Source organism: Vulpes vulpes, chromosome 5, assembly GCF_048418805.1.
Source record: "Vulpes vulpes isolate BD-2025 chromosome 5, VulVul3, whole genome shotgun sequence".
NCBI classification, from domain to species: Eukaryota; Metazoa; Chordata; class Mammalia; order Carnivora; family Canidae; genus Vulpes; species Vulpes vulpes.
This window is the reverse complement of record NC_132784.1, coordinates 67,516,240-67,540,511: the sequence shown is the minus strand read 5'-3', so window position 1 is coordinate 67,540,511 and position 24,272 is coordinate 67,516,240. Positions and strand designations below refer to the sequence as shown.

The 24,272-nt window shown below is 58.6% G+C and overlaps 1 protein-coding gene across 4 annotated transcripts in view; it reads right to left on the bottom strand.

The window, feature by feature from the left end:
- TPCN2 (two pore segment channel 2) overlaps positions 1-16,236 on the bottom strand; it is a 32,756-nt gene extending 16,520 nt beyond the window's left edge. The window contains exons 1-11 of one of the 4 annotated variants that reach the window (XR_012001669.1): positions 16,069-16,236; positions 12,291-12,355; positions 11,469-11,545; positions 10,701-10,878; positions 9,213-9,329; positions 5,430-5,536; positions 4,790-4,862; positions 3,430-3,532; positions 2,374-2,439; positions 682-746; positions 145-242 (exon numbers count right to left, since the gene is read on the bottom strand). Coding sequence is in view for 2 of the 4 variants with exons in the window: in XM_072758637.1 (XP_072614738.1) it covers positions 145-242; positions 682-746; positions 2,374-2,439; positions 3,430-3,532; positions 4,790-4,862; positions 5,430-5,536; positions 9,213-9,329; positions 10,701-10,878; positions 11,469-11,545; positions 12,291-12,355; positions 16,069-16,180 (1,061 nt within the window). In the remaining 2 variants the exon portion in view is untranslated. The remainder of the gene's footprint in view (positions 1-144; positions 243-681; positions 747-2,373; positions 2,440-3,429; positions 3,533-4,789; positions 4,863-5,429; positions 5,537-9,212; positions 9,330-10,700; positions 10,879-11,468; positions 11,546-12,290; positions 12,356-16,068) is intronic. The other 3 variants (XR_012001670.1, XM_072758637.1, XM_072758639.1) reach the window with 3 other exon arrangements.
- Between the last annotated feature and the right edge of the window lie 8,036 nt (positions 16,237-24,272).

The window sequence follows — 24,272 nt, the reverse complement described above, 5'->3', positions numbered from 1 at the left end:
GTGTTGTCGTGATTCCGAGGCAGCACTAAAATCAGGCACAGACCCCAGAGAGCCAGGAAACGCTCCATGGAGCACCTAAGGATTCCCTCCCCACAGCGGCCCCCATCTCCCCAGGGAGAAGGGCCCCGGGAGCCCTGCACTCACCGTTGAGGATGGGCTTCCCCCTCCGCGGTCTTGGAGAGGACCTCATAGGCAGCCCGGGCTCCCAGCCGCCTCCGGAACAAGGAGGTCTGGAAAGACTTCTACAAGGAAAATGGCTCTGAGTGGTGGGGTTGGGCCTCCACCCGCCACACATCCCCCCCGCCCCTGGCTGGTGCCCAGCAGCCTCCAGGGGCACCCTGCCTGCCTGCAGCTGGGGAGCAGCTCTCACCCCCTCGGGCACCAGAGGAACAGCCAGACTCTTCATGGCCCATGGATTCACTAAGGCGCCCATCTGGGGTGCCCAGTTCTCCTGCGTGGCAGGCTCAGGGCCACTTGCGGTGGAGCTGCGACCTCACAGCCTCCCTCTAGAGGAGAGGGAGCAGGGAATGGCCCCTCAGGGGAGGATGTGGCAGGAGGGAGCCAGAGAGCAGTGCAGAGACCCCAGGACCACCACCCCCCTGGGCCCACCCGGTAGCCGTGCCCCGCTGGGCCTCCAGGGGCAGCTCCTCACAGAGGAGCAGAAACAGCAGCCCGGCTCACCATCAGGTAGCCCCGGAACTGATTGTAGATGATGGCCGTCAGCAGGTTCATCAGAAACAAGCTTCCTTCACGTGAAAAAGCCACAGTCAGTGGGGAGCAACAGGCAGAGGGCAGAGTCCACAAGGAGCAGCAGCATCAGGGGCCCAGGGCTAGGGGCAGCACCCAGGGGCCCAGAGGGCCAACACAGGCACAGCAGACCCACAGGGGCTGGTGAGCAGGGCCTGGATGACCTCAGAGCAGGGAGAGCCCATCAGTCCCGCCAGGGACCTGGTCCACATGCAGGCCTCCCTGTCCTCATCTACTGAAAACGCGTGCCACCGGGCCTGCCCAGCCACGGCCACCGACGACAGAGGCTATTGGTGGCCACAGACTGAAACCACGAGGCGGGCCACGGTGAGGCGAAGTCACGAGGTCAGAGGGTACACTGAGATGAGGTCACAGGGTCAAGAGGGCACACTGACGCAAAGTCAGCAGGAAGGGCACGCTGAGGTAAATCATGGGGTCAGGGAGGACACACGGAGTCAAAGTCAACAGGGAGGGCACGCTGACGTGAAGTCACAGGGTTGGAAAGACACACTGAGGTGAAGACACGGGGTCGGGGAGGACGCACTGAGGTGAAGACACGGGATTGGGGAGGGCATATTAATGCGAGCTGCAGGGTCAGGGAGGACATACTGAGAAGTCAGCAAGGAGAGCACACTGAAGAGAAGTCAGCAAGGAGGGCACACCAAGGTGAAGTCACGGGGTCAGGGGGACACACTGAGGTGAAGACACAGGGTCAGGGAGGATGCACTGAGGTGAAGACACGGGGTCAGGGAGGACACACTGAGGTGAAGACACAGGGTCGGGGAGGACGCACTGAGGTGAAGACGAGGGGTCGGGGAGGACGCACTGAGGTGAAGACGCGGGGTCGGGGAGGACGCACTGAGGTGAAGACACAGGGTCAGGGAGGATGCACTGAGGTGAAGACACGGGGTCAGGGAGGACACACTGAGGTGAAGAAACAGGGTCGGGGAGGACGCACTGAGGTGAAGACGAGGGGTCGGGGAGGACGCACTGAGGTGAAGACGAGGGGTCGGGGAGGACGCACTGAGGTGAAGACGCGGGGTCGGGGAGGACGCACTGAGGTGAAGACACAGGGTCAGGGAGGATGCACTGAGGTGAAGACACGGGGTCAGGGAGGACACACTGAGGTGAAGACACAGGGTCGGGGAGGACGCACTGAGGTGAAGACGAGGGGTCGGGGAGGACGCACTGAGGTGAAGACGCGGGGTCGGGGAGGACGCACTGAGGTGAAGACACAGGGTCTGGGAGGAAACACTGAGGTAAGATCACAGGGTCAGGGAGGATGCACTGAGGTGAAGACACGGGGTCAGGGAGGACACACTGAGGTGAAGACACAGGGTAGGGGAGGACGCACTGAGGTGAAGACGAGGGGTCGGGGAGGACGCACTAAGGTGAAGACGCGGGGTCGGGGAGGACACACTGAGGTGAAGACATGGGGTCGGGGAGGACGCGCTAAGGTGAAGACGCAGGGTCGGGGAGGACACACTGAGGTGAATTCAGCAAGGAGGGCACACCAAGGTGAAGTCATAGGGTCGGGACACCACACTCACACCTAAGCATTCAGGATCTTGCCACTGGGGGCAGGATCTTGTCCCAAGTGACCCCTACAGATCCACTGGAACTTACCTATCAGGGTGAAGACTATGAAAAAGATGGCATAGGCCCGGTTCCTGGAATACGCAGGAGTCATAACTGAGAGAAAGAAATTAGGAGAAATTAAAACATGCTCACAACCTCAGCCTCCGATCTAATTCCCAACACGGCCCCACACAGTCTGCCCTCTCAACAAAAAGAAGGGCTCTGGCTGGGAGACCTAGGAGGCCTTCTTGTCCCAATGCTGACCCTCACGCCTCTGCTCACACACCCTTGGAGTGGGGAACTCACTGCTTTTCCAGGATGCTCCTCTTTACACTAAGCTGAAACCTGCTTCCCTGTGAACTCCCCGCACCCCAATAGCTCAGCTCTTCCTTGGGGGATTTGCTAGACTCACGGGACACATGAGGACAGTGCTCAGGGTGTCCCACTGCACAGCTCTCTCTGGGTGTGGAAGCTGGGCCTGCCCTCCCGGGAAGGTCTCTCTGATGGGGGGATCATCCCTGAGCCCAAGACCAAAGTCTCAAACCAGGGTGGCAAGGCCACAGCCAGGCCCTAAAGGCCCACAGCACCTCATCCTGGCCACATCCTGGCCCAAGCAGAGAGGCCCCAGCATAACCCCAAACATGAGCACCACAGCCACCTAAGACCCAGGGCTGGTCACCTCAGGGCCGAGCCACACCCCACAGCTGGGCCCAGGTGGTGACAGGGAAAGTGACTGGGCCTCAAAGATGAACCCACCAGGGAACACGCCAAACACACCACCATTTGTCACCTTGTTCACTCTTAGCTTCTCGGTAGAGTCAGGAGACAGGAAAGACAAGGTGAAGGGAATAGAGGAAAAAAGGAAGGAGGGAAGGGAGCAAAGGAGATGAGAAATAACGCAAAAAAAGAGGAAACAGGAAGGAAAAGAGAAGAGACAAATAAAGAAAAATAAGGAAGGAGCGAGGGAGAGAACCCAACGTCCTCCTTTTCATCTTCCACCCAGCGATAAAAAAAGCCCTCCACACTCCTGCCTCCCAGAGCCCAGCGCTGAGGCTCCGCACGAAGCACGCCCACCCCCAGGCCCCGTGCCCCCTCCTCACACACCGTCGGGGTTATTGGCAGTGGTCAGCAGCACCAGCAGGGAGGTCAGAGCCTCCGGCAGGTTGCGAAAGTAGATCAGCCTTTCCCGGTCTTGCCCGTCGTCCTGCTGAGAGCAAATGTGGCAGCTCTGGGGCACTCTGCTCCACCAGGTCACCGGGCCTCTGCTCCACCAGCTGAGGCCCAAGGCCGACTGGAGCTCCGTCCACTGCAGGGCCAGCATCCCCTGCCCTGCACCGCCCCCCCCCCATCATTTCCCACCAGACTCTGCCCTCACGGCCAGACAAGACCTAACTCGGGGCCTCTGAGCCCAAGAGCCAGTGTCAGGAAAGCTGCACAGCCCCCGAGACACCGGACCCCGAAGCAGGTCTGCTCAGAACTGTGGTGAAAAGCTCTCAGCCACACTGGCTGACACAGACACAGCATACACCATTAGTCACACAACCACATGGACAAATACATGGATGTACAAAGACACACACAGAGCACACACCCAGGTACAGAGACACACATCCAGCACACACAATGACACAAACACACACTCAAGAGATACAGACATGGGTTCCTTTCACAGGGAAGCGCGCACGCGCACGCGCGCGCACACACACACACACACACACACACACACACACACAAAGGGAGCTCCAGGTCTTCCAGAGTCAGAAGGGACAGTCCAGTCCTCCCTCACGGACAGTACAGCCTGAACCCAGTATTGCCACAAACTCAAGGGACACTGGCCTCACTGACTATCCCATGTTCCCAGGACAGAGATGCAGGACAGCTCCTGCCCTGAGGAGGACAGGGACCCAGGTCAGGATGTGAGGACAGACACACTGGACCACAGATGCATGGGGAGGAGACCAGGGTGAAAGGTGCAAGACACCTCCACACAGCAACAAGCCATCGGGGGCCAAGCAGCAGCAAGAGCTGGAAGAGAAGGGGACCCAGGAGGCGGGCAGAAGGCCCAGCTGGAGAAGAGGAAGCGGAGACAGGCAGGTGCTGTGAGGGGAGCAAACAGCAGTGCAGTCCACCCCGATGGCCCCCAGTGCCCGTCTGAGGGGGCCTCTACCTAATGAGGTGCAAGGAGAGCTGGGTCAGCGACAGGGCAGGGAGGGGAGAGGAGGGAGGGATGGAGGGAGGCATGAGGAGCAGCCAGGCCGACGAGGGGTGGCTTGGCAGGGGCACTGGGACGACGGGTCATCTGAAGAGACACTGCAGTCTAGGCAGGCCACCACTGACCCTGGTCACGAGGTCAGGGCGGCAGCCTGACCTCTCCTCCACCTCTGCAGCCCAAGAGTGACCCGGAGGGCCAAGCTGTCCATCAACCCCCAGGGCTCCAGGCTGGGGACAGAAAGGAGAGTGGTACCTTCTCGCCTGTGAACAGCAGCATCCCAAACATGGTGAAGACACACAGGTGGAGCGCCAGCAGCAGCATGACACTGGAGGGACGGATGCAGGTGCTCAGCACAGGGCACACGCCCCACGAGCCAAAGGGGATGGGGGTTGAGGGGCAACCGGCCCAACTCTCAGGGAACCCTCTGCCCCAGAACCTGCCATGCACTCAGCTACTGGTCCTGTCCTGAGGGAGCTCTTTCCTTGGCAGGGACAGTCGGGACCCCAGGGGCATACCCTAAGGATGCCCCTGGACTCTCTAAGGGGTAAGGCCACATCCCTCCATCTGGGCTGGACACTGAGGGCTCAACTATGTGAGCCATGAGGGGAGGGGATGCGAGGCAGAGAGAGGCGAGGGGACAGAGAAACGGGGGGGGGGGGAGGGGGGGGGGAGGTGGTCACGGCCACAGAGGGACCGAAGGGGAGCATCTGCAGGGCTCCGCAGCTATTGATCAGAGGGCACGAGACCACCAAGGGGCTGCTAGGAGGCCCCCAAACACCCCCACACTGGCCTCCCCCCAGGTGGGCACTGGACACACCCCAGGGTGCAGTCCTGGCGCCCCCGATGGCAGGAAACCCCACCTGCCCTGCAAGCCCCCGCACCGAGAGCCCACCTGGCCATTTCCGGCAGTGATGACCTGATACACTTGAGCGTCTTCTTCATCATGGACGAGTTCTGCATCAAGAAGAAGGGGCGCAAAAGCCTACGAATCCGCAGGGGCTGAAAGACAGCAGAAAGGGGCTCTCCACTTCCACCCAGGCCCGAGACCAGAGGTGCAGAAGAGCCCTGGAGCCCCATTCAGAACCCCCCACCCTGCCCCGGCCATCTGTTCACAGCCCTGGCCTCCCTACCCGGTCTCACACAGGCTCCGCATCCTCCCCCAACCCCTGCCAACGGGTCACCCCACTCCCATCAGCCCTGCAGCCTCAGCACCATGGGGACTCCACTCCTCTCTACAAACACACCCAGGGGGCTACTCCAAGCTCCTGGCTCCTCCCCTGTCCCCACCCCTCCCAGCTGCGGCCCCATCCCTCACACACGTGTCCACCTGCACACACAGCCTCTGTGCGCCTACCCGACACATGCACGCCCTCTACACACAAGCACACATACATGGGTCCACACACAGGCCCCCATTTCCTCCTTCCCCTCTTCCTTCCTGTCAGAACCAAGGAGAGGCCCTCCCCACCTTCACCCCCCAACCCTGTCCTCAGGACCACCCAGCCGTCTCAAGGGCTTGTCTCAAGGGCTTCCCTCAGGAGCCCCTCCTCCCTCCTCCATAGCAATACCACACACGTTCTAATGCCCTCCACCTGCTCCACGTGTCCCTGCTCCTGACCCAGCCAGCACTCCAGTCTGGGCTGCTGGACCCAGCCTCAGGGACGACCAGGCCTGAGTCTGCCCAGCGCCTCAGGCTATCTCCCCCATACCTGACCCCCAAGTGCTGACACCCAGACCCCCTTCCTCACTTCTGCGACCTCATGCCTTGGCGCACTTGTCAGGCCTCCCATGCAGTTTTAAGCACCATGTTTATGCTCTGTACTCTCACATGCCGCAGCCCATCCCAGCTCCTAACTCGACTCCCGTCCCACTGTCATAGAAACCAAAAGGACCACATCCCCTCCCTGTCCAAGTCCTAAGGACTGCCTGGAAGCCCTCTCTGGCCTATCCAGGGGCCACCGCTCGTCCTCCTGCCCTCCCCTCGACTCAGCTGGCAGGCTGTCCCTGTCCCTCTCATCCAACCTCCTCTAGCACAGCACCCATGGTATTCTGGAACGCCACGGTGCATCTGGGCTTTCCTCATACTGTGGGTCTCTCTTACAACAGAACAAGGTCCTACCAGCACTGGTCCCTCTGGATCGTCCATAGGACATGTGATCCCCAGGCCTAACTCAACCTCCCTGGGCTGCACACGTTCTCTAAAGGGGGCCCGGGTCCCGACACAGGACCGAGAAAGCCAAAGGAAACAGCAATAAATGTATGCTCAGGGCCCTGCCCCCACCCCATCCCTGTGCACTGAGGGGCCAGCGTCCCCAGCTCACCCACGATCTCCACTGCCCCGGATGGAACCCGTCTCAGTGCCTGTAACCCGAGTCTCTTAGCCATCCCTCCAGGCCAGGCAGGGCCTGAAAGTCCTACTGGCACCCGCACCCCGGGACTGGGACCCCGACCTGTCATCAGACACGGACCAGCATGCAGCTTCTCCTGGCTGTAGTAACTCAACCTGCCAAGAGCCCTCCCGACGCTGGGGCCCATCAGGGTCATGGACACAGAGATGTGTGGCCTTTATGAAGGATAAGGAGGCAGACACAAGCCTCAATGCCAAGGAGAAGCCGGCCTGGTGCCAGTGAAGCCCCTGGTGAGGCCCACACAGAATCACAGCCCACCAACTAACCTGCAGACACCCCGCCTCCCAGCAGAGAGAGCCAAGCACAGTTGTGACCATGGTCTATCCAGCGGCAGACCACGTGGGACCTGACCCTCTGGCCCATGAGGACAACGGACAGAGAGACTGGGCTGGAGCAGGTGGGGGCCCCTGGCCCTCCCTCCCCCGGCACCCATGTGAGTTCTTTGTGATTGGCCAGCTGGACAGGAAAGAATCTGAGGCCTGGTCTGTAGATGGTTCTAGGTGATAGGCTGATCCTACTCACAAGTGGACCATGTGTGGCACTACAGCCTCCATCAGGAAAACCCTCTAGTGGTGGTGCCGAAGGGAAAGCTTTGCAGGGGGCAAGGCACAGAAAGAACACAGCACGCAACTGGGGACAAGGTCTGAGAAGCATGCATGTGGGTGGGCAGAGTGAACACTCGAGAGACAGATGACATGTCCTGTGACATCAGAGACTTTCCCCCAAGGCCACCACGGATGGCCTGCCCTCCAGAAGCAGAGCCCATCTGCACTCAGCCCACCCCCTGATGTGGCCCCCTGATGGGTAGGTGACTGCATCGGGCCCCTTCCCCAGGCAGGACGCTGGCTGTCCTCACTGAACAGTCACACGGGTTAGGGCTCTGCCTGGGACCACCCAGGACCGCAACCCAAGCCTCAGAAGCAGCCAACCCATGGCAGGGGCTCGGTGGCCCTGGGAAGGCTGGGTGACACCCGTGCTGGAGGACAGCCCTCTATGGGACCAGAAGAGGCACCAGAGGCTCTGAGCACCAGGATAAAACAGCCCACAATTCGGTGCCCTGCTACTCCGGGAACGTCCACTCCGGGGGGCAGGTGTTCCCCCGGGGACACACTGTAAGTCTTATGAAGGCAAGAGTGGGGGACAGGCGGGGGTGCTGCTGCCCAGAGGGTCAGGGAGGCCTCAGTCAGGGACACTGAGGCACAGCTAGCAGAAAGATTATCAGGAAACTCCGGGAATCAAAAAAGGCAGCACCACCAAGGACACGGACTGCCCGGGAACAAAGATCTGGGTCTCCGCTCAAGGCGAAGACCCAGGGGAACTGGGGAGCAGGGGAGCCACAGGGCGCCGGGACACTGGGCAGGAGGAAGCTCTCAGGGTGAGTCAGGGCCACAGCCAACAGCAAAGCGTGGTCTGAGACACTCCGAGCAGCCTCCCTTGCTCAGTGCGCAGATGCGGGTTCGTATGTGTTAACTAAGCTCTTTCCTGCAAGGAAGCAGGAGGCGGGCCCTGGGCCCCAGCCGTCATCGGTTCCCCTTCAGCAAGCCTTACTCTTGCTAGTGAGGACACTGTGGGGCAGGGGGGGGACACGCACCTGTCCCCTTGCTGTCCCTTGGGCAGTACCCACACCAGGAGCTCCCAGTCTCCCATTCCTTCAGCCCTGCCAGACCAAGCAGTCTCCGGTGGGGTCCTGGTGATCTGCAGCCCTCCAGGGCCTGGAGGGCAGGGTGCCAGCTCTGGGGGCCCCTCCCCTGAGTTTCCTGCAGTTCTGGAGCCTGCTGGGCACGTCCCCACCCTGTCCTTCTGCCTTATCGGTTACTCAACACCTGCTTAAGCCTCGACATGAGTTCTCTTAGCTAAAGCACTCAATAGGCTTGTGTCCCTGCCTGGCCCTGATGGACACGGATGTCCCCACACCTACTTCCCTGCTTCTGTTCTTTCCAGGCACTGGGCAGTGCCTCCGGGAGGGGGGCGAAGGAGACGCTGCAGTTCACATGGGCTCTCCCATGGCAGCCCTCCCAGAGCGTGGGCCACATGGCCACGGTGAGGCCCCAGGATGCGGGGGGACCTGACCAGTCGAGGTGCTCAGCTGAAAGGTGGCAAGGCAGGAACTGGGAGTCCTCACACCCTCCCCAGGCCTCAGTGTCTTCTTCTACAAGCTGGGACGAGGCTCCGTGGCCGATGACTGGCTGAAGGAGGGTGGGCAGAGCTGGGCAGGGCACAGGCCACCAGAGCTTCTAGCTCCCATCTCAGAGTGCAGCACCACCTACCTCCTGGCAAACCAGACCCAGTGACACGATCCAGTCCATGAGAGACACGACCAGCACCACCATGTAGGCCAGCAGCCAGAGGTTCTTCTGGAACTGGGCCCAGCCAACCAGGTAGCTCTGCAAGAGAGGCGGTGAGTGAGCTGGCAGCCCGGTAGTCACCAGCCCGCGGCCATCAATGCCCCCAAGTAAGGCAGGGGCAGCCAGAGCCGGGAGCTTCGGCCAGCAGTGTGCTCTCACGTGACTTGGGAAACATGAAGCTGAACTCCCTGGCCAGCCTGCTGGTGACCTCAGGCAGCCAGTGACCTTGTGCTCAGCACTTAACCACTCTGTCCTGCTTCCTCAGGGGCAACAGGATCTGAGCCGTCCTGCCCATCCCACCCGTTAGTTTAGCTCATGCCCAGGAACCACTGGAAAAGAGCCATTCTAGAAACGGGGCTTTGCCAATTGAGGCTGTACCACCCAACATGGTCCACTTCTGGTTAGGGCTAGCCCACACCCAGAACCATCCATAAACCAGGCCTGAGGTCTGCCTCTGCAGCCAGGGGCCAGTCATCATGAGGCCCATGGGTGGCAGGGACATCCAGAGGTCACAGCGTGCAGATAAAAATGTGAACTCACTCTGACTTTTGAGACTCCCCAAATGTACCAACCATTCAAAAAACACTAATGAGACCTTCTCACTAGTTTCAGTTCCAGTTTAAAAACCCCCAAAGCCCCTAAACACAAGAGCTAAAAAAGAACCACCTCGAAGCTACCCAGGGCCCTCACCCACGTCAGCAGCAGAGGCTCAACGTCAGCAGCAGAGGCCTGAAGCCACACCCCCCGCAGGACAGCCCAGCAGATGCTGGGCAAAGGCCCTGCCCAGTGACTCTGGGGACAGCCTGCGGCGCCACCCAGCCCGCTGTGTCCAGAGGGCTCAGCACTGGAGCATTGGAATTGCTACCATCTGACAAAAGTAACAACGTGTGACCCACAGTAGGACCCGGCCTCTCAGCCCCCCTGCATCTCACTGGGAAGCCATTAAGGCTCTGAACCTCTGACATGGCTCAGCTCAAATGAGCAAGGCAGGGCACACCTCCAGCTTCCAGAAGGCCTCAAGTCAGAGAGAATCTAGAGTCAGACACACACCATGTGGCTACAGGCCCCACGTCCACCTCCTCCTATGTTCCTCTTCTGCTGGGGGTGGGAGGCTGGGCCAAGAGACCACTGGTCTACCCTCGTCCTACAGGGGAAGGGGGCCTCAGACCCTCAGCCACTCCCAGAGGCCCTGGCAGGGCTGAACCCAAGACTCAGTTTCATCTGGAGAGGGCCGAGAGCTGACAAAGCCCAGAACCCTCCACCAACCCAGGCCTCTGCTCAGATGGTCAAAGTGCACAGTCAGAGCCAAAGGCAGCTAGCTCCAGGAGTATGAAAATTAATCAGGAAAGCAGCACCAGGCTGGGAGGGCCCTGGTCCCTGCGCTCTGGCACCTGACGGCACCCACCTCACCTTCACAGAGACGTCAGCCACAAAGACCAGAAGGCAGAGCCCCTCGATGCTCTCGGTCAGGCCACATGGTGGATCCCAGGGGGGCGAGCGGTAGCGCACGTCCGCGGTGCTCGTGAGCGAGGAAGGGGTCTCGATAAAAGCCAAAAACAGGATCAAGAAAATGGTGAAGCTCAATATCCTGAAAAAAGGAACAAAAACTAATTAAAACTCACGAACCAGCCATGCTCTGGGCCAAACACTAGATCTGCAGGCAGGGTCCCTGGGACGACAGCGGGACAGACTCCATGGTTTCAAAAGGCAAGGCCACGGGGCAGCCCCAGTAGCTCAGCAGTTTAGTGCCGCCCTCGGCCCAGGGCCTGATCCTGGAGACCAGGGATGGATTCCCACGTCGGGCTCCCTGCATGGAGCCTGCTTCTCCCTCTGCCTGTGTCTCTGCCTCCCTCCCTCTCTCTCTCTCTCTCTCTCTTTGTATGTCTCTTTAAATAAATAAAATCTTTAAAAGAAAAAAAAGGCAAGGCCATGCTTCCTGGTGTGTGCCCACTCTCAAGGGGTCAGACAGAGCAACTCAAGCCAACACTCCATCTCCAAGGCTAAACCTCATCACCAGAAAAGCTCCTCTTTCCTTGGGCTGGGCTCCTTTCCCGGAGGAGGGAAAAGCAGCTCCTTCTCCACTATGGGGAGGGGACAGCCCGCCAGGACACTGAGACCAGCCTCCCCCCATCCACCCAGACCGCAGGAACCCCACGCTGCATGCATGTGCCTTCTCACCATTGGCACGTGTTCGAGTAATACAACCGGTAAAGCCACATCGACCTGGCATCCATGCGGTGGTTAATGGAACGATACTGAAAGTGAACATCACACAGGGGAGCGTGAGTGAGGGTCCCCTCAGAGCTGCACAGCACAGCCAGCCACATGCAGGGCACCCACTGACCCCAGGACAGGCCCTCGGCAGGCAGACGGGCTGTGGACCAGAGTCCACTTTCACTACATACATGGACAAAGGGCTCTCTTGGGACCCTGCAGGGGCATGTTTGCGGAGAGAGGCAGAGCACCCTAGGAACCTGTCCTGCATGGACACATGCTTCTAAATGTATAGCTGTATCAACTGCCTGCCTGTGAGGCTCTCCCCTCTGCTGTGCTAGGCCCCTACAACCCTGTCACTCTCCAGGACACCCTAGCCTAACTCCCCACATGGCACGTTGCTTCCTTCCATCGCTACTTCTCTCATTGAGCCTGAGTGCTGTTTTCCAGCCCGGGATGGTCTGACCATCTCTGGGTATCTTTCACAGGACCTGGGACAATGCAGGTGCATGACAGGCCCTCAGGAGGTAACTCAATAAAACAAGCGATTGATGCTAGGACTCAAAAGAAGAACACCCAGCACCCCAGCAACCCCCTGCTTCAGGGAGGACTCCAGGCAAGTCGGGCCCAAAGGCCCCATCATCACGGTTATATGACGACATGGACCAGCCACCCAGGCCTGGCCCCAGGACAGCAAGGAGGGGACCAGCAGGGCAGCCATCACCCGGGCCCCACAAAACCTGGAGACGAGCCCAGGCCCAGCCACTAGGAGCAGGTGCCGCCCACCTGGATTGCATCTTCGATGAACACAGTAGCCTGGTCAAAGCAGAGATCCCACGGGGATGCAGCACCTGCAGGCAGAGAATACACATCAGGCGACAAGGCAGATGATGTGACGCTCACCTGCTACAGGACAATCGAGATCAAGGAAAGAATCTGGAGGCATTCTTTTCCAAGGCTCTGGAATGAGATGCCTTTCTCCCTGCAGCAGGTCTGCACACGAGGCAGTCCCAGGCCCGGCACTACCCTTCTGCCACCTTCAGCAACCAGCAACTTGGGAGGCAGAGCACAGGAGGCTGGATGGGGCCTCCGTGGGCCCCAGCAGGCTCCGAATCTGAGCAGACAAGTCAGGCGGCTTGAAGCGTCAGCCCAGCACCCCTGCCGCCTGCCCAGGGAGCAGCCCTAAGCTACACACTAGGTCAGTCCCTGCCACCTTGGGTTCCGTCCACTGCTCAGGGCCAAGTGCCACCTCTGCGGCTTCATTGCAGAAACCACTGCTTGACTCAAAGGAGAAGAAAGGTGTGAGGAGCCATGGCTCACAACAAAGAGCCCCACTGCGTGAGGTCCGTGAGGGAGCCCAGGCGGGGGCCGTGGGGAGGCGGCGCAGAGCCGGCATGCAGCCTCCAGCACTTCCCAGATTGGGGCTTGGAAATTAAGAGGACAGCTGCTTCTGTGGAAGATTCTGCTTTCACATCTGGCCCCTTTGTGCCAGCAGCTCCTAAACTGCCCGTACCTGGCACGGAGAGAATGCAGCTTTGTGCGTGCCTCTAGAGCAGAGGTCCCAAAGCCAGAGGCAGAGCGGGGGGTGCGCCACTGTCTGCTCTGCCCATCACCCCCCAGGGAAGCGACTATCCCTGTCCTCAGGGCTCCCACTGCAGGGCCCGGGGGGCCAACTGGGGACACAGGGAACTCCCGACAGAGGCAGGAGCCTAGGCTCCAGCCTGGCTCTGCCACCACATTGCTGTCACACAAAGCAAGTGCCCTCCTCTGTGTGGGCCTATTTCCCCCCATGTACAACCTCCATGCTCACCCTGAGGAGCCTTGAAGTTCTCCCAGGGAGGCTGTGAGGATGGTGACTGCCAACTTCCCCTGACGATGTCCTGGGAACTGTGATGACAGCACTCTGTTCTACTCCCTGCTATACCCACAGAGCCTAGGACAGCACAAGGCTCAGCACATAGTATCCTCAAAGCTTCTTTGTGGAGCGATCAGCTTGAGGGGAGGCTGCAGGGCAGGGTGGTCTAAGGACCCACAAGGGGCCCCAGGTTACCCAAACCTCAGGTAAGAGACCAGATCTCGGCCTAGAGAGATCAAAGGATACAAGCTTCTCAGACAAGAGCCTCTAGGCTAACTCTAGGCCCAGATGCAGGGCGCAGCTGAAGGGGCTCACGCCCAGGCAAGCCACCACAGGCCAAGGGTGTCAGGCACCCCGAGAATTGCCCAGCACATATCAGACCTCTGGCCTGGGCCTCAGGGCACCAAACCTCATCAAGGCCACCCCACCTGCTCTGCAGCCCCTGACACCCACAGCCAGAGGTATCTTCTCACAAACCCTCAGTCATGAACATGTCACAGCTTCCCACGTGTGCACAGTGCTTCTGGAAAAGGTCCACATTGCCCCTACCTGGCACTACGGGCACCCACCTCACCCATCACCAGCCATCCTGCTGCTTCCCCCATCCTCTGCCCTCTATGCCACTCATCCTGAACTTGGCTCTGCCAAGGCCAAGTTCTCCCCAAGACTCCAAGCCCTTGCCCAGGCTGTCAGCCCTACCAGGATCACTACTTCCCAACACGGTGGTCTAGGGACCACCACCCCATGTGGCAATAAGTGGGCACTCAGGTTGGAGTGTCAGGGTACAGCATCTGCCATAGGAAGCAGAGGACATCACTGGGTCCCACATCAGCCCAGGACCAGTCTCTCCACCCCAAGCCCCGATCCTTCCTGTTTCAGGCTCCACCCTGCCCTACCTGCCTGGGGCCCCGACCAGCTCCCCGACGACCCTGGACAGGCCCTTCCACCTCTGTGCCTCAGTTCCCCATCACGGGTCACACACGATGGGACATGTGCAGACAGAATGGGGTGCTGTAACTATTTGCTGCTTTTATTCTAGAAGCCCCTTCCATAGCATGGCGCTCCCTCTGACTCTTCCATAGCCAGAAAGAAGGTGATCTCCCTGACCGGGAACAAGAAAAGGAAAGTACAACCTTGGCCCTGCGGCCCGCGAGGTGAGGCTGGGTCAAAAGGACCTGCTGCAGGGTCCACGGGGCACCAGGCAGCACAGTTCCCCGACCCGTCGGCAGAAGGATCAGGCTGTGGGACATTCAAGACCTGTGCTGAGCCCCGACTAGGAGCCTCCACAGGAGTGGAGCGCAGACCAGCCATCCTCAGTCCCCACCGCCCCCAGGGCCAAGCAGCCTAGCCAGGGAGACTCAGAACACAGACCGTCCCACCACGTTCTTGGGAGCCCTCACGGAGGCCATGGCGCCAGGACAAAGAGCCCTCTCTGATGGTCCACGCTGCCTGGCCCTGGCTCCTAGCTTACAATGCAGGTCTCATCCGCCGGCTGTCCACTCTGCCGGGACTGGGACCTATGACCATCATGGTGCTCCACCCAGAGTGGCCCTCAGCACCGACTGCACCAGCTCTGCCACCTGGCCAGGCCCCACACTGAGGGCATCCTCAGCATTCTCTCCAAATCCTCACAACACTCAAGTCAGCCCCTCAGACTACTTCCCTTTTAGTAAAACTCAGAAAGGTCAGGCAACCTGCCAAGGTCACACAGCCAGAAATGGGGGCACGAGAAAGGCACTCTGACCTCCAGATGCAAACAAAGTCTGCAAGCTCTGTGCCCCTTGCCCAGGGACCCCGTGGGGCCCTGTCGCAGGCTGGATGGAGAACTCTCTCAGGACAGCCTCTGAGATGCGCAGGCAGGTGGCTGCCTCGGCCTCTAGTTTTCCGTCTCCTAAAAGGAAACCGTCACCCCCATAGTCCACAGATGGGCACACACTATGGGCCCCTCCCCGACAGAGGATAAAAGCAAGCCCAGAAAGGGAAAGTGCTCCTGGAAAGAACACCCAGTGTGGCACTAGCAGCAGCCGCAGCAGATCCCAGGGCTGAGCCTGGACAGGTCCCAGACACTTTCTGGGCCTTGGTTTTCTCCCCGGTAAGATGAGGCTGAGGCCCTTCCACGCCTAACCCGGCACCCAACCACCCTGGTGTCTGCCAGAGACAGATGAACTCCACCCTCCTGCCCTCCTCGGGATTCAGCAATTTCTCTGCTGGTAAACAGGAAGGGCAGGCGGGAGCTGCAGAGGGCAAAGGGAGGAAGCTGCCCTGGTCTGGGGACGCCTGCCCCCACGCCAAGCCTGGGGGACCAGCCTCCAGGGAGCCTTGAGCACCCTTCGTCTACTCCCAGTTGGGCTTGAAACAACTTAACCGCCCCCCCCCCCCCCCCCCCGCCCAGCCACTTCTCCGCTGTGTGACCTTGGGTGGGGAATGCCCCTCTCTGTGACTCAGTTTCCCCTATCATGACCAGGAGGAAAATGAAAGCTCTGCCTTCTAAGAGCCACCGAGGCGATCCCCCCGAGGCCCGCCGAGGGGGCTGCAGGGGGCTGCGGGGCTGCGGGGCTGTGGCCGCCTCTGGGACGCCCGGTCGGAGGCAGGACCCGGGCGCCCGCGACTCCGCAGGGTGCAGCCCCCGCCGCGGCCAGAGCGGAGGGCGCGAGGCCGGCAGGACCCCGCGCGCCACCCCTGCGGCCCGCCCCCGCCCCCGCCGCTCACCAGGGTCGCCGCGAACGCCGCGGCAAGCCGCCGAGCCCGCCGCCCAGTCGTGGCCGCTGCCGCCCCGGGCCCGGCCCAGAAGGGGCTCCGACTCGGCCCGCGGGTCCGCCATGGGCAGCGGCCGCCGGGCCCTCCCCGGAGCGCAGCTCGCCGCGCGCGACCGCACTGCGCAGGCGTGGCGTCCCCGCCTCCGGAGGTCGGGGGGAGGAGAGGACGGCGCCGTGACGTCAGGGATCCCCTTCGCTACCAGCCAATACGAACGGAGGGTTCGCGTGGGGGCGGGGCTTACCGGGCCCCGCCCCCGGGGTGGGGCTCGGCGCCCCACGCTCCAGGGCGGGGCGCGAAGGAGCCTCTGGGGCTGGGAGGATGCCTCGGAGCTGCTGAAGCAGAAGCTCGCGGCAGGGCCCAGGCATCTGCTTTGCTTGCGAGTGGTGGGTACCTAGGAGTGAGGACTGAGGGACATGCCCCCAGAATGGAACTTGAAACTAGTGAGATTAAGTATAATTAAGAGTAAGGCTTAAAAAGACAAGTGACACACTTGGAAAAAATATTTACAACATACATGAAGTGACACATAAATAGCTTGTTTTCCATTGCTGCGGTGATGCCTTACCGCAAATTTACCGAAAACACCTGCCACTTATCGTCGGTCAGTCCCGGAGATCAGAAGTCCGGCGGCCCCACTAGGTTCTCATGTCGGGGCCTCACCAGGCCAAAGTGAAGGTGTCGGCGGGCCTGGGCCACACTCATCCACGGGCTGGCAGGTTCGCCGCCGCGAGACCAGGACTGTGGTCCCTGTTTCTTGCTGGATGTCACCAGGGGTCATTCTCAGCTCCTAGAGACCACCACATCTTCCCTCACGGCCCCTTCCATCATCAAAGCCGCAAGAGTGCACTGAATCTCTCTTGTGCTTCGAATGAGGTGCTTCAAAATGCCTCCAGATGCTTCCAACCTCTCCGACTTCCTCCCTCTGCCACATCTCTTTCCTTTTAAGGACTCCTGTGATCACATTGGGTGCATCAGATAACCCAGGATAATATCCTTATTTTAAGATCAGCTGATGTTAGTAACTTTAAGTATATGTGCAAATCCCTTTTGCCAGCTATCCTACTTTAACCACTGGCGCGGTGCTGGGAGGTGAAGGTACCAGGAACCAAAATTCTGCCTCCCAGAGAGCTCTTAAAAATCAATAAGAAAAAGATTAAATTCTCCTCGGGTGGGAAAGAAACAAAAGACTTGAACCAGAAGTTCTCAAGAGAGGAAATATTGATATAGAGTGCTTAAAACAAAGCTTCACCCTCATTAGAATACAAAGAGATGCAACCTAAAATAACAATAAAAATCATTGAGTGAATCAGTTGGCAAATATTTAAAAGTGCTGGAGCTCAAGAGCGTGGCTATCCCAGGAGGATAAAGAGAAATCATTGAATTTGTTCATGGGTTTGATTTTAAAAGACAAAACCAACAACAACAAAAAGAAAAGAAAACAAGAAGCATGCATTTTACTACCTGAAAGAAGTATGATGCTTTTATTCTGGAAAAAGAAAATAATAGATACATGCAGAACTTTGTAAAAATGGCCCATTCCCCCAAGGATCTGTTTTTATTGCAATTAAAGAATTCCATTTATGTTTGGGCACAAACTCCAGGAGGCCCAAGTGCAATGCAAGGCAGTAAAAGCCTTTTGTGAAAATTAATTATAGGAAATCTCATGTAAAATGGAGGGAGGAAGGGCACCCAGCTGGCTCGGTTGGTAGAGCATGCAACTCTTGCTCTTGGGTTGCAAGTTCAAGCTCCACCTTGGATGTAGAATATTACTTAAAAAGAAATTATTTTTTAAAATAAAATGGAGTGGGAAGGCCAGTATGGGGTGGGGTGGGGCTCTCATGAACCACCACTCAGGGTAGTCAACTATAGACCCAAACGGGAAGAGCAGGTACCTTACATTTCCTGCTGGAAGAGCCCACCTTACTCCCCTGCTGGAAGAAGGAAGATTTTCTCCTCACCCAGCAATAGGCCGGCCAATGAGAGACAGTCACAGCTCGACCAATGAGAAACCAGATACCTGGAAACTGATCCAGTGGACTTTCAGTTTAGAGTAACCCCCCTCCCCCACCCCCATAAAAGAGGGGTCCTCTCCTTTGCTCTGGGAACTTGCCTGTGGCTTTGCTGTGGCTGTGTTGGTCCAGTTTGCAATTCTCTGCCACTTCCGGGTAAACCCCACTTTTGCTGGTAAAATAAGTGACAGTTTTATTTTTAAGATTAACAATTTACAGGGAATCTGTGGTGTCCAGGCTGGCTTGGATGCAGGTGGGGCTAATAGAACGTGTTCTCCTGGAAGGGAAGAAATAAGCTTTCCCAGATGCCAGTGTGCTATACCATCCTGGTAGGGCCAAGCTGTCCCTGGGGTGCCCACCAGCAGCATCTGGGCTGAGTCCATCACTAGCATTCAGTAAGTGCTTAGAGGCACCAACAGGGAGAGAACCGGCTGGCAGGTCCTCTGGGCAGTGGGTCCTCAAACCAGCTTTGTGGTCCCCTGTGTGGGTCTCCTGGGGACCCTGGCTGAAGGGCACAGGGCCAAGGGAGCAGTGCTGGCCTGGAAGCAAAGCCAGAAAGATGCCAACCAGGCTTCTGTGCAACCTCAGGCAGTCACAGCCCCTCTCTGTGCCTCGGTTGCCTTCTGTGGGTTTGCCCAGGAGCTACCTCCCTGCCAGCCCAGCCCAGCCCAGCCAGTATTCCCTGAGCATTTCCTGCATGCCAGGCACTAGGTGCTGCGGCTACAGCAGGGGGGGGGGGGAAACAGTCACTTCAGGACATGTGCATTCCTGCTGCTTCTGCTCTCAGACTGACCCAACTCTGAGACCCTGGGCACATCACCCCCCACTGCCCTTATTTCTCCATCTGTAAAGTGGGGAGAAAATCACACCAGCCCCACACAGATATTGAGAGGGTTTAAGCAAGGTGACACCGGTCAAGGGCAAGGCAGATAGGAGGTGCTCGGTGAGTGGGGTGCCCTTCTAGCAGAAATGGTCTGAGCTCTGAGTGCTCAGCCCCGCCCCACCCCACCAGCCCATTCTGCGAGCTCCTTGTCCATCTGGTCCAGTGGAGGAGACAGGACTGGGAAAGATGACACAGTGACAGCATTTCTCCAGCCAGAGGGAAGAAGGACTCTGTTGAGCTCCCCCCTGTCTACAGCTGAGGTTAGATGAGGTCACCAGTCTACCTGCCTGCCCAGTCCATGGGTCTTTCTGGTGCTCCAGACTGGGAGGCAATTCTGCAGGAGAGCCGAGGCATGACTTGACCTCATCTGACACCCACTGTCTTTCCCTCCCCTTCCTCTTGTACCTCAACTTCCACTGGCCCCCTGCCCAGAGAAGGAAGGTAACCACCACAGTCAGGTGCTGCCCTAGAACCAGGGCTCCCAGATCCTCACTGGGCATGGGGCTGCGGTAACCAGGCCACAAATCTGTCACTCCCTCAAGGGGGACACTGCACACATTTAGGCTGTGGTTCCAGGAGGAGCCAGGGAACCAGAAGCCTGCACCACACCTTGTGAACGGCTGCCCTGACATAACTCTAGTTACTTCTAATATTGAATACACCTGCTGTGGCATCAAAATTACTGTCCCATCAATATCTTGATTCTTATCAAACTTTGGTCATATCCATTCCCCTCCATTCATTCTTTTATTTTTATCTTTAATTTATTCATCCTATGATTCTCTTCCAGTTGACTTAAATGGACTCATTTTCCCTAGTTTCATTGCGATCCATCAACAAATGCCTGCAAACCCAAACATTGTGCCACTTGTGTTTTTTTCCTTAGACACATTAAGATAAATATGTGTATTGGTTATCAACAGCTGTATAACAACCCCAAAACGTCATGGTGTAAAAAAACATCAATTATCTCCCAGTTTTTCTTAGACTGGAATCTGAATGCAGCTTGGCTGGACACCTCTGGCTCTGAGTCTCTCCCAGGCTGCCATCAGGGGGGGTCCATCAGGGCTGCAGCCCTCTCGAGGCTCAAGGCTCACTCAGCAGCTTTGGACTTCAGTTTCCTGCCACATTGGCATCTCCCTAGGGCAGCCCACAACAGGGCAGCCAACTTCGGCAGAGCGGTTAAGAAAGAAAAGCCAGAGAGAGAAGACTAACAAGGTAGAGGTCACGGTCCTATCTCACCCAGTTCTGTCACTCTTGCTGTGTCCTATCAGAGAGAGACAAGTCACTGGCCTCAGCCTCCTGTCAAGGGAGGGGCTCTGTGGGGGTCATCTTAGACGACAGGCCTGGGTGGCTCAGTTGGTTAAACCACAAACTCTTGATTTCAGCTCCGGTCGTGATCTTGGGGTCCTGGGATCAGGCCCTGCATTGGACTCCACTCAGCAGGGAGTCTGCTCTGGGACCTTCTCCCTCTCCCTCTGCCCCTTCCCTCGCTCGAACTCTCTCTCCAAAAATAAATAAATCTTAAAAAAAAAAAAAAGGATACCTGCCACAATAGGTGACAAGGCTTTGTTTAATGTTAATTCCTGTGCCCATAAGGTCATCTCCCACACCACAATGGTCTGTCCTCACATCCGTCCTGGAAGCCCAACCAGCTGTCACTCGGCCAACTCGGGGTTGCATCTCCCAGTGGGCTGAACACAGCCCCAGCCCCCCATTCGCTCAGTCCCCAGGCGTGGGACCCACAGGCAGGAGAGGAAGGCGCCCCGGGCGGGCAGGCCATAGCACATCAGGCCCCGGGGAAGGGCAGGGCCGGGTCCTGGCACGACTTGGATTGCAAAACTTGGCCAACCCAGAGGAGGCACGGAGCGAAGTCAGAGCCGGTAGTGTGCAGAGTGGGTGAGAAAGGGAGTGCTTGGCCCCACTCGCGGCCCTGCCCCCAGGCTAGAAAACAAACCTGAGATTCACCAGGACACAGCTGCCTCCTCTCTCCGGCCTCCCCCTCCACACACAGCAACCAGGGGCCCACCCACCACTGTGCAGCTGTGTTTCCAATGTTGCTTGGTGGCCAGTGTCCCCTGGAGGCTGCAGTGGACAGAGGTGTCCTCTTGGTGGGGACACTGACTCAGGCTCAGCCTGAGGATCGCTGCATGTGACACCAGGGCCACTGCGGAGGCTGGCACGCCTCAACAGAGAGCCTTTTCTCCCAAGATATCCACCCCGGGGGGTTGCTTGAAACCGGGTTTGAATGTCACATATGCCCCCCTCAGCTCCCAAATGCGGGCCAGAGCTATGTGACTTTGGGCCAGGTGCCAACCGCCTCTGTGTTCGGTTCCAATTTTACAGGGGGAATAATGGGAACTTCCCCATGAGGCTGCAGGGGTATATTGGAGATCCCAAGGGGACCTCTAACATCCCTGCCACCTGCAGACCCCCCACCGCCACAGGTCAGGCACCCTGTGCCTGGTCTCGATGCATCTGGGTCATACTCCTTGCTTTCCTGGGGACCTTGGGCCATTCCTCCTTCACTGCTCAGGCAGTGAGCATGCGCCCCAGTCGGTCCTTCTAAAGGTAGCTTCATCCATCCGTTCACTCATCCTTCCTACGGAGCACCTACTGCAGGCAGGACGGCCTTGGGTGCTACCCAGTAATCCAGCGATGTTCTCTGGCTTGGTCCAGTCTGAATTCCCATCCCTGGGCAGCACCAAACTCATGAGCTCAGGCTGCCCCCGCACCTCATTGGGCCTCAGCTTCTGCACCCAAAACGTGGAGTTAATGACAATGCGGACTCCCAGGTGTGCAGGGGAAAGGGACACACGAGGGGGCCTCAGTCCCCACGCCGGCTTTTCCCCCACTGCCTCACGCCACCCATCTGCAGCAAACAACTGTCTGAAGGTAACAAAGTGAATTCCCAAATCCCGTGTCACTCTTCAGTCTTGAAACTACTGCTGAGAACAGAGCAGCAATCATCTCACCGTTGTGCTTGGGGAAAGTGAGGCTCAAGGAGGCCACGTGCCTTATGGGGGGCGTCACACAGTGGGTGGGGGACACGGCAGATGCCAAGTCCAGGGCCACCTGCGGGGGCGCTGGCGAGCTAACGCCACTGCCTGTGCCCTGGGGACAAGCCCCCTGGAAATACCAAATACTTCCCAGGCCAGGCTGCTTCAGCTATTTCCACTTCTCTCACACGTGACACGAGCAACAAGAATCCGGGGAGACCCAGATCCTTTGTCGTGTTGGGAACCAAAATGCCTGGGGCGGCAGCCAAGGGAGAGGCTGAGGGCGAGGAGGGTCAGCAGGGCGGGGGCTGAAGGCGGAGCCGGAGGCCTGCAGGGTTGGGGTGAAGCCCTGGGGAGATGGCCTGGAGAGAAGGCCTGGGAGAGGCAGGCCGCGGGTGGGGGCTGGGACCTGGGGCCCTGGCAGGTCAGGCCCAAGCATGAGCACGTCTGCCAAGGCTGGGCGTCCCGGGCACAGACCGGGACATGGGGTTGCAGTAGTTTTTTGGATGGTGAGCTGAGAAGCAGATCAGGAAAAGGGAAGAAGCCACAGAAGCATGTCACCAGTTGGTAGCAGCGGGCTCAGTCCCAACGGGAGCTTGACGTGGTTGATCTCTTGGTTTCTGCTCAGGTCATGGTCTCGGGGTCATGAGATCAAGCTCCACGTCTGGCTCCTCACTGGGCATGGAATCTGCTTGAGATTGTCTTTCTCCCTCTGCCCCCCCCCTGCTCAAAAATAATTAAATACACAAATAAAAGGGTAAATTTTATGGTAAGTGAATGATATCTCCATTCCACAAAGCACACATGTAGTGGGGCCATCTTCATTTTTTTTTTTTTTAAGATTTTATTTACTTGAGAGAGTGTGTAAGAGCATACAGAGGCAGAGGGAGAAGCTGATTCCCCACTGAGCGGAGAGCCCGATGTGGACTCAATCCAGGACCCCCGGATCATGACCTGAGCCAAATGCAGATGCTTCACCAGCTGAGCCACCCAGGCACCCCTAGTGGGGCCATCTTTAGATGAGATGGTCAGGGAGGGCCTCTGGGAGGAGGCGACATTTTAGTTGAGGTCTGAGGGATAAGGGGGAGTTGGCCAGAGAGGGGGAAAGAGGAGGCATAGCATGTAGGGGGAGTGACAACAGGCTGAAGACGGTGACCTTGAGGGGAGAAGACCGAGGCAAAGTGAGGGGGTAGCAGCAGACCCACATGGCCTGGCATCCATACTGAGGGATACAGATCTCTTTCTGAAAGCAGGGCAGGCTGCTGGAGGATCTAGGCAGGGGAGAGAGACACGATGGGCTGGGGTTGGGGTGGTGGATTAGAGGGAGCAGGAGGCAGACACCACCCCCCACCCTGGCCACCAGGAGACAGATGCTCCAGGGAGTCACAGGGGACTAGTGCCGGGGGCTACCTGGCACAAACCTATTCTCACTCCTGTGCCTTAGAGGGCTGTGGGTGGGACACCTTGCTCTGGTGTGGTGGCCATTTGCATCTTGCAGTGTATTAGCGGCACCCCTGCCCTCAGATGATGAATCCCAGGCAGAGAGAGAAAGGTCTGGGGGCACCACAGCACAGAAAGGGAGCTCTGCAGGAGGCCTGTCTCGGCAGCAGGGAAGGCCAGAGTGGATGAGCAAGAGAATGGGGCAGGGAGGGAGGCAGACTCCACAACCACCCAGGAAACAGCCTGGCCTTTGAGCTTGCTGCCAGGCCAGCTGCCCAGGGCTCCTCGGCCAGTCCCAGGCCCAAGGGGCAGACACCAGAACCAGGAAACCCAATGCCTGAGGTCTGGAAGGAGAACCCCCCCGCTCCCGGACTCGAGGCCAAAGGGGCACTTGTGGGTCATCCAGGCTGGGGAGAGCTGGTCCTGCCTCGACCTGCAAGAGTCTAAGCTGGGTTAGAGGACCTGTAGGTTCATGGTCAAGATCTGCTCTGTGGGGCGGAGAAGAAGTCCCTGCCCATCTCAGGTGGCTACCATGGGAGCCCCTCGGAGAGCCACAACATCCTGGCAGCTGGACCCGGGCAGGCACTCAGAGCGGCTGGGCATGCCACATCGGAGACCCTCATCCTGCATCAGACGGGCTCCTCACAGGGTATTGGGGTCAGCCAAGGATCAGCCATGGTGCCGCCCCAGGGAAGAGGCAGTCTAGCACAGAACACTTGCAAGAAGACTGCATGTTCCTGAGGGCCAAGAGCCAGGACTGTCTCATTCGCCCCCGGGGGCTCATGTCAGAGGCGGAACACACAGTAGGTGCTCAACAAACATTTG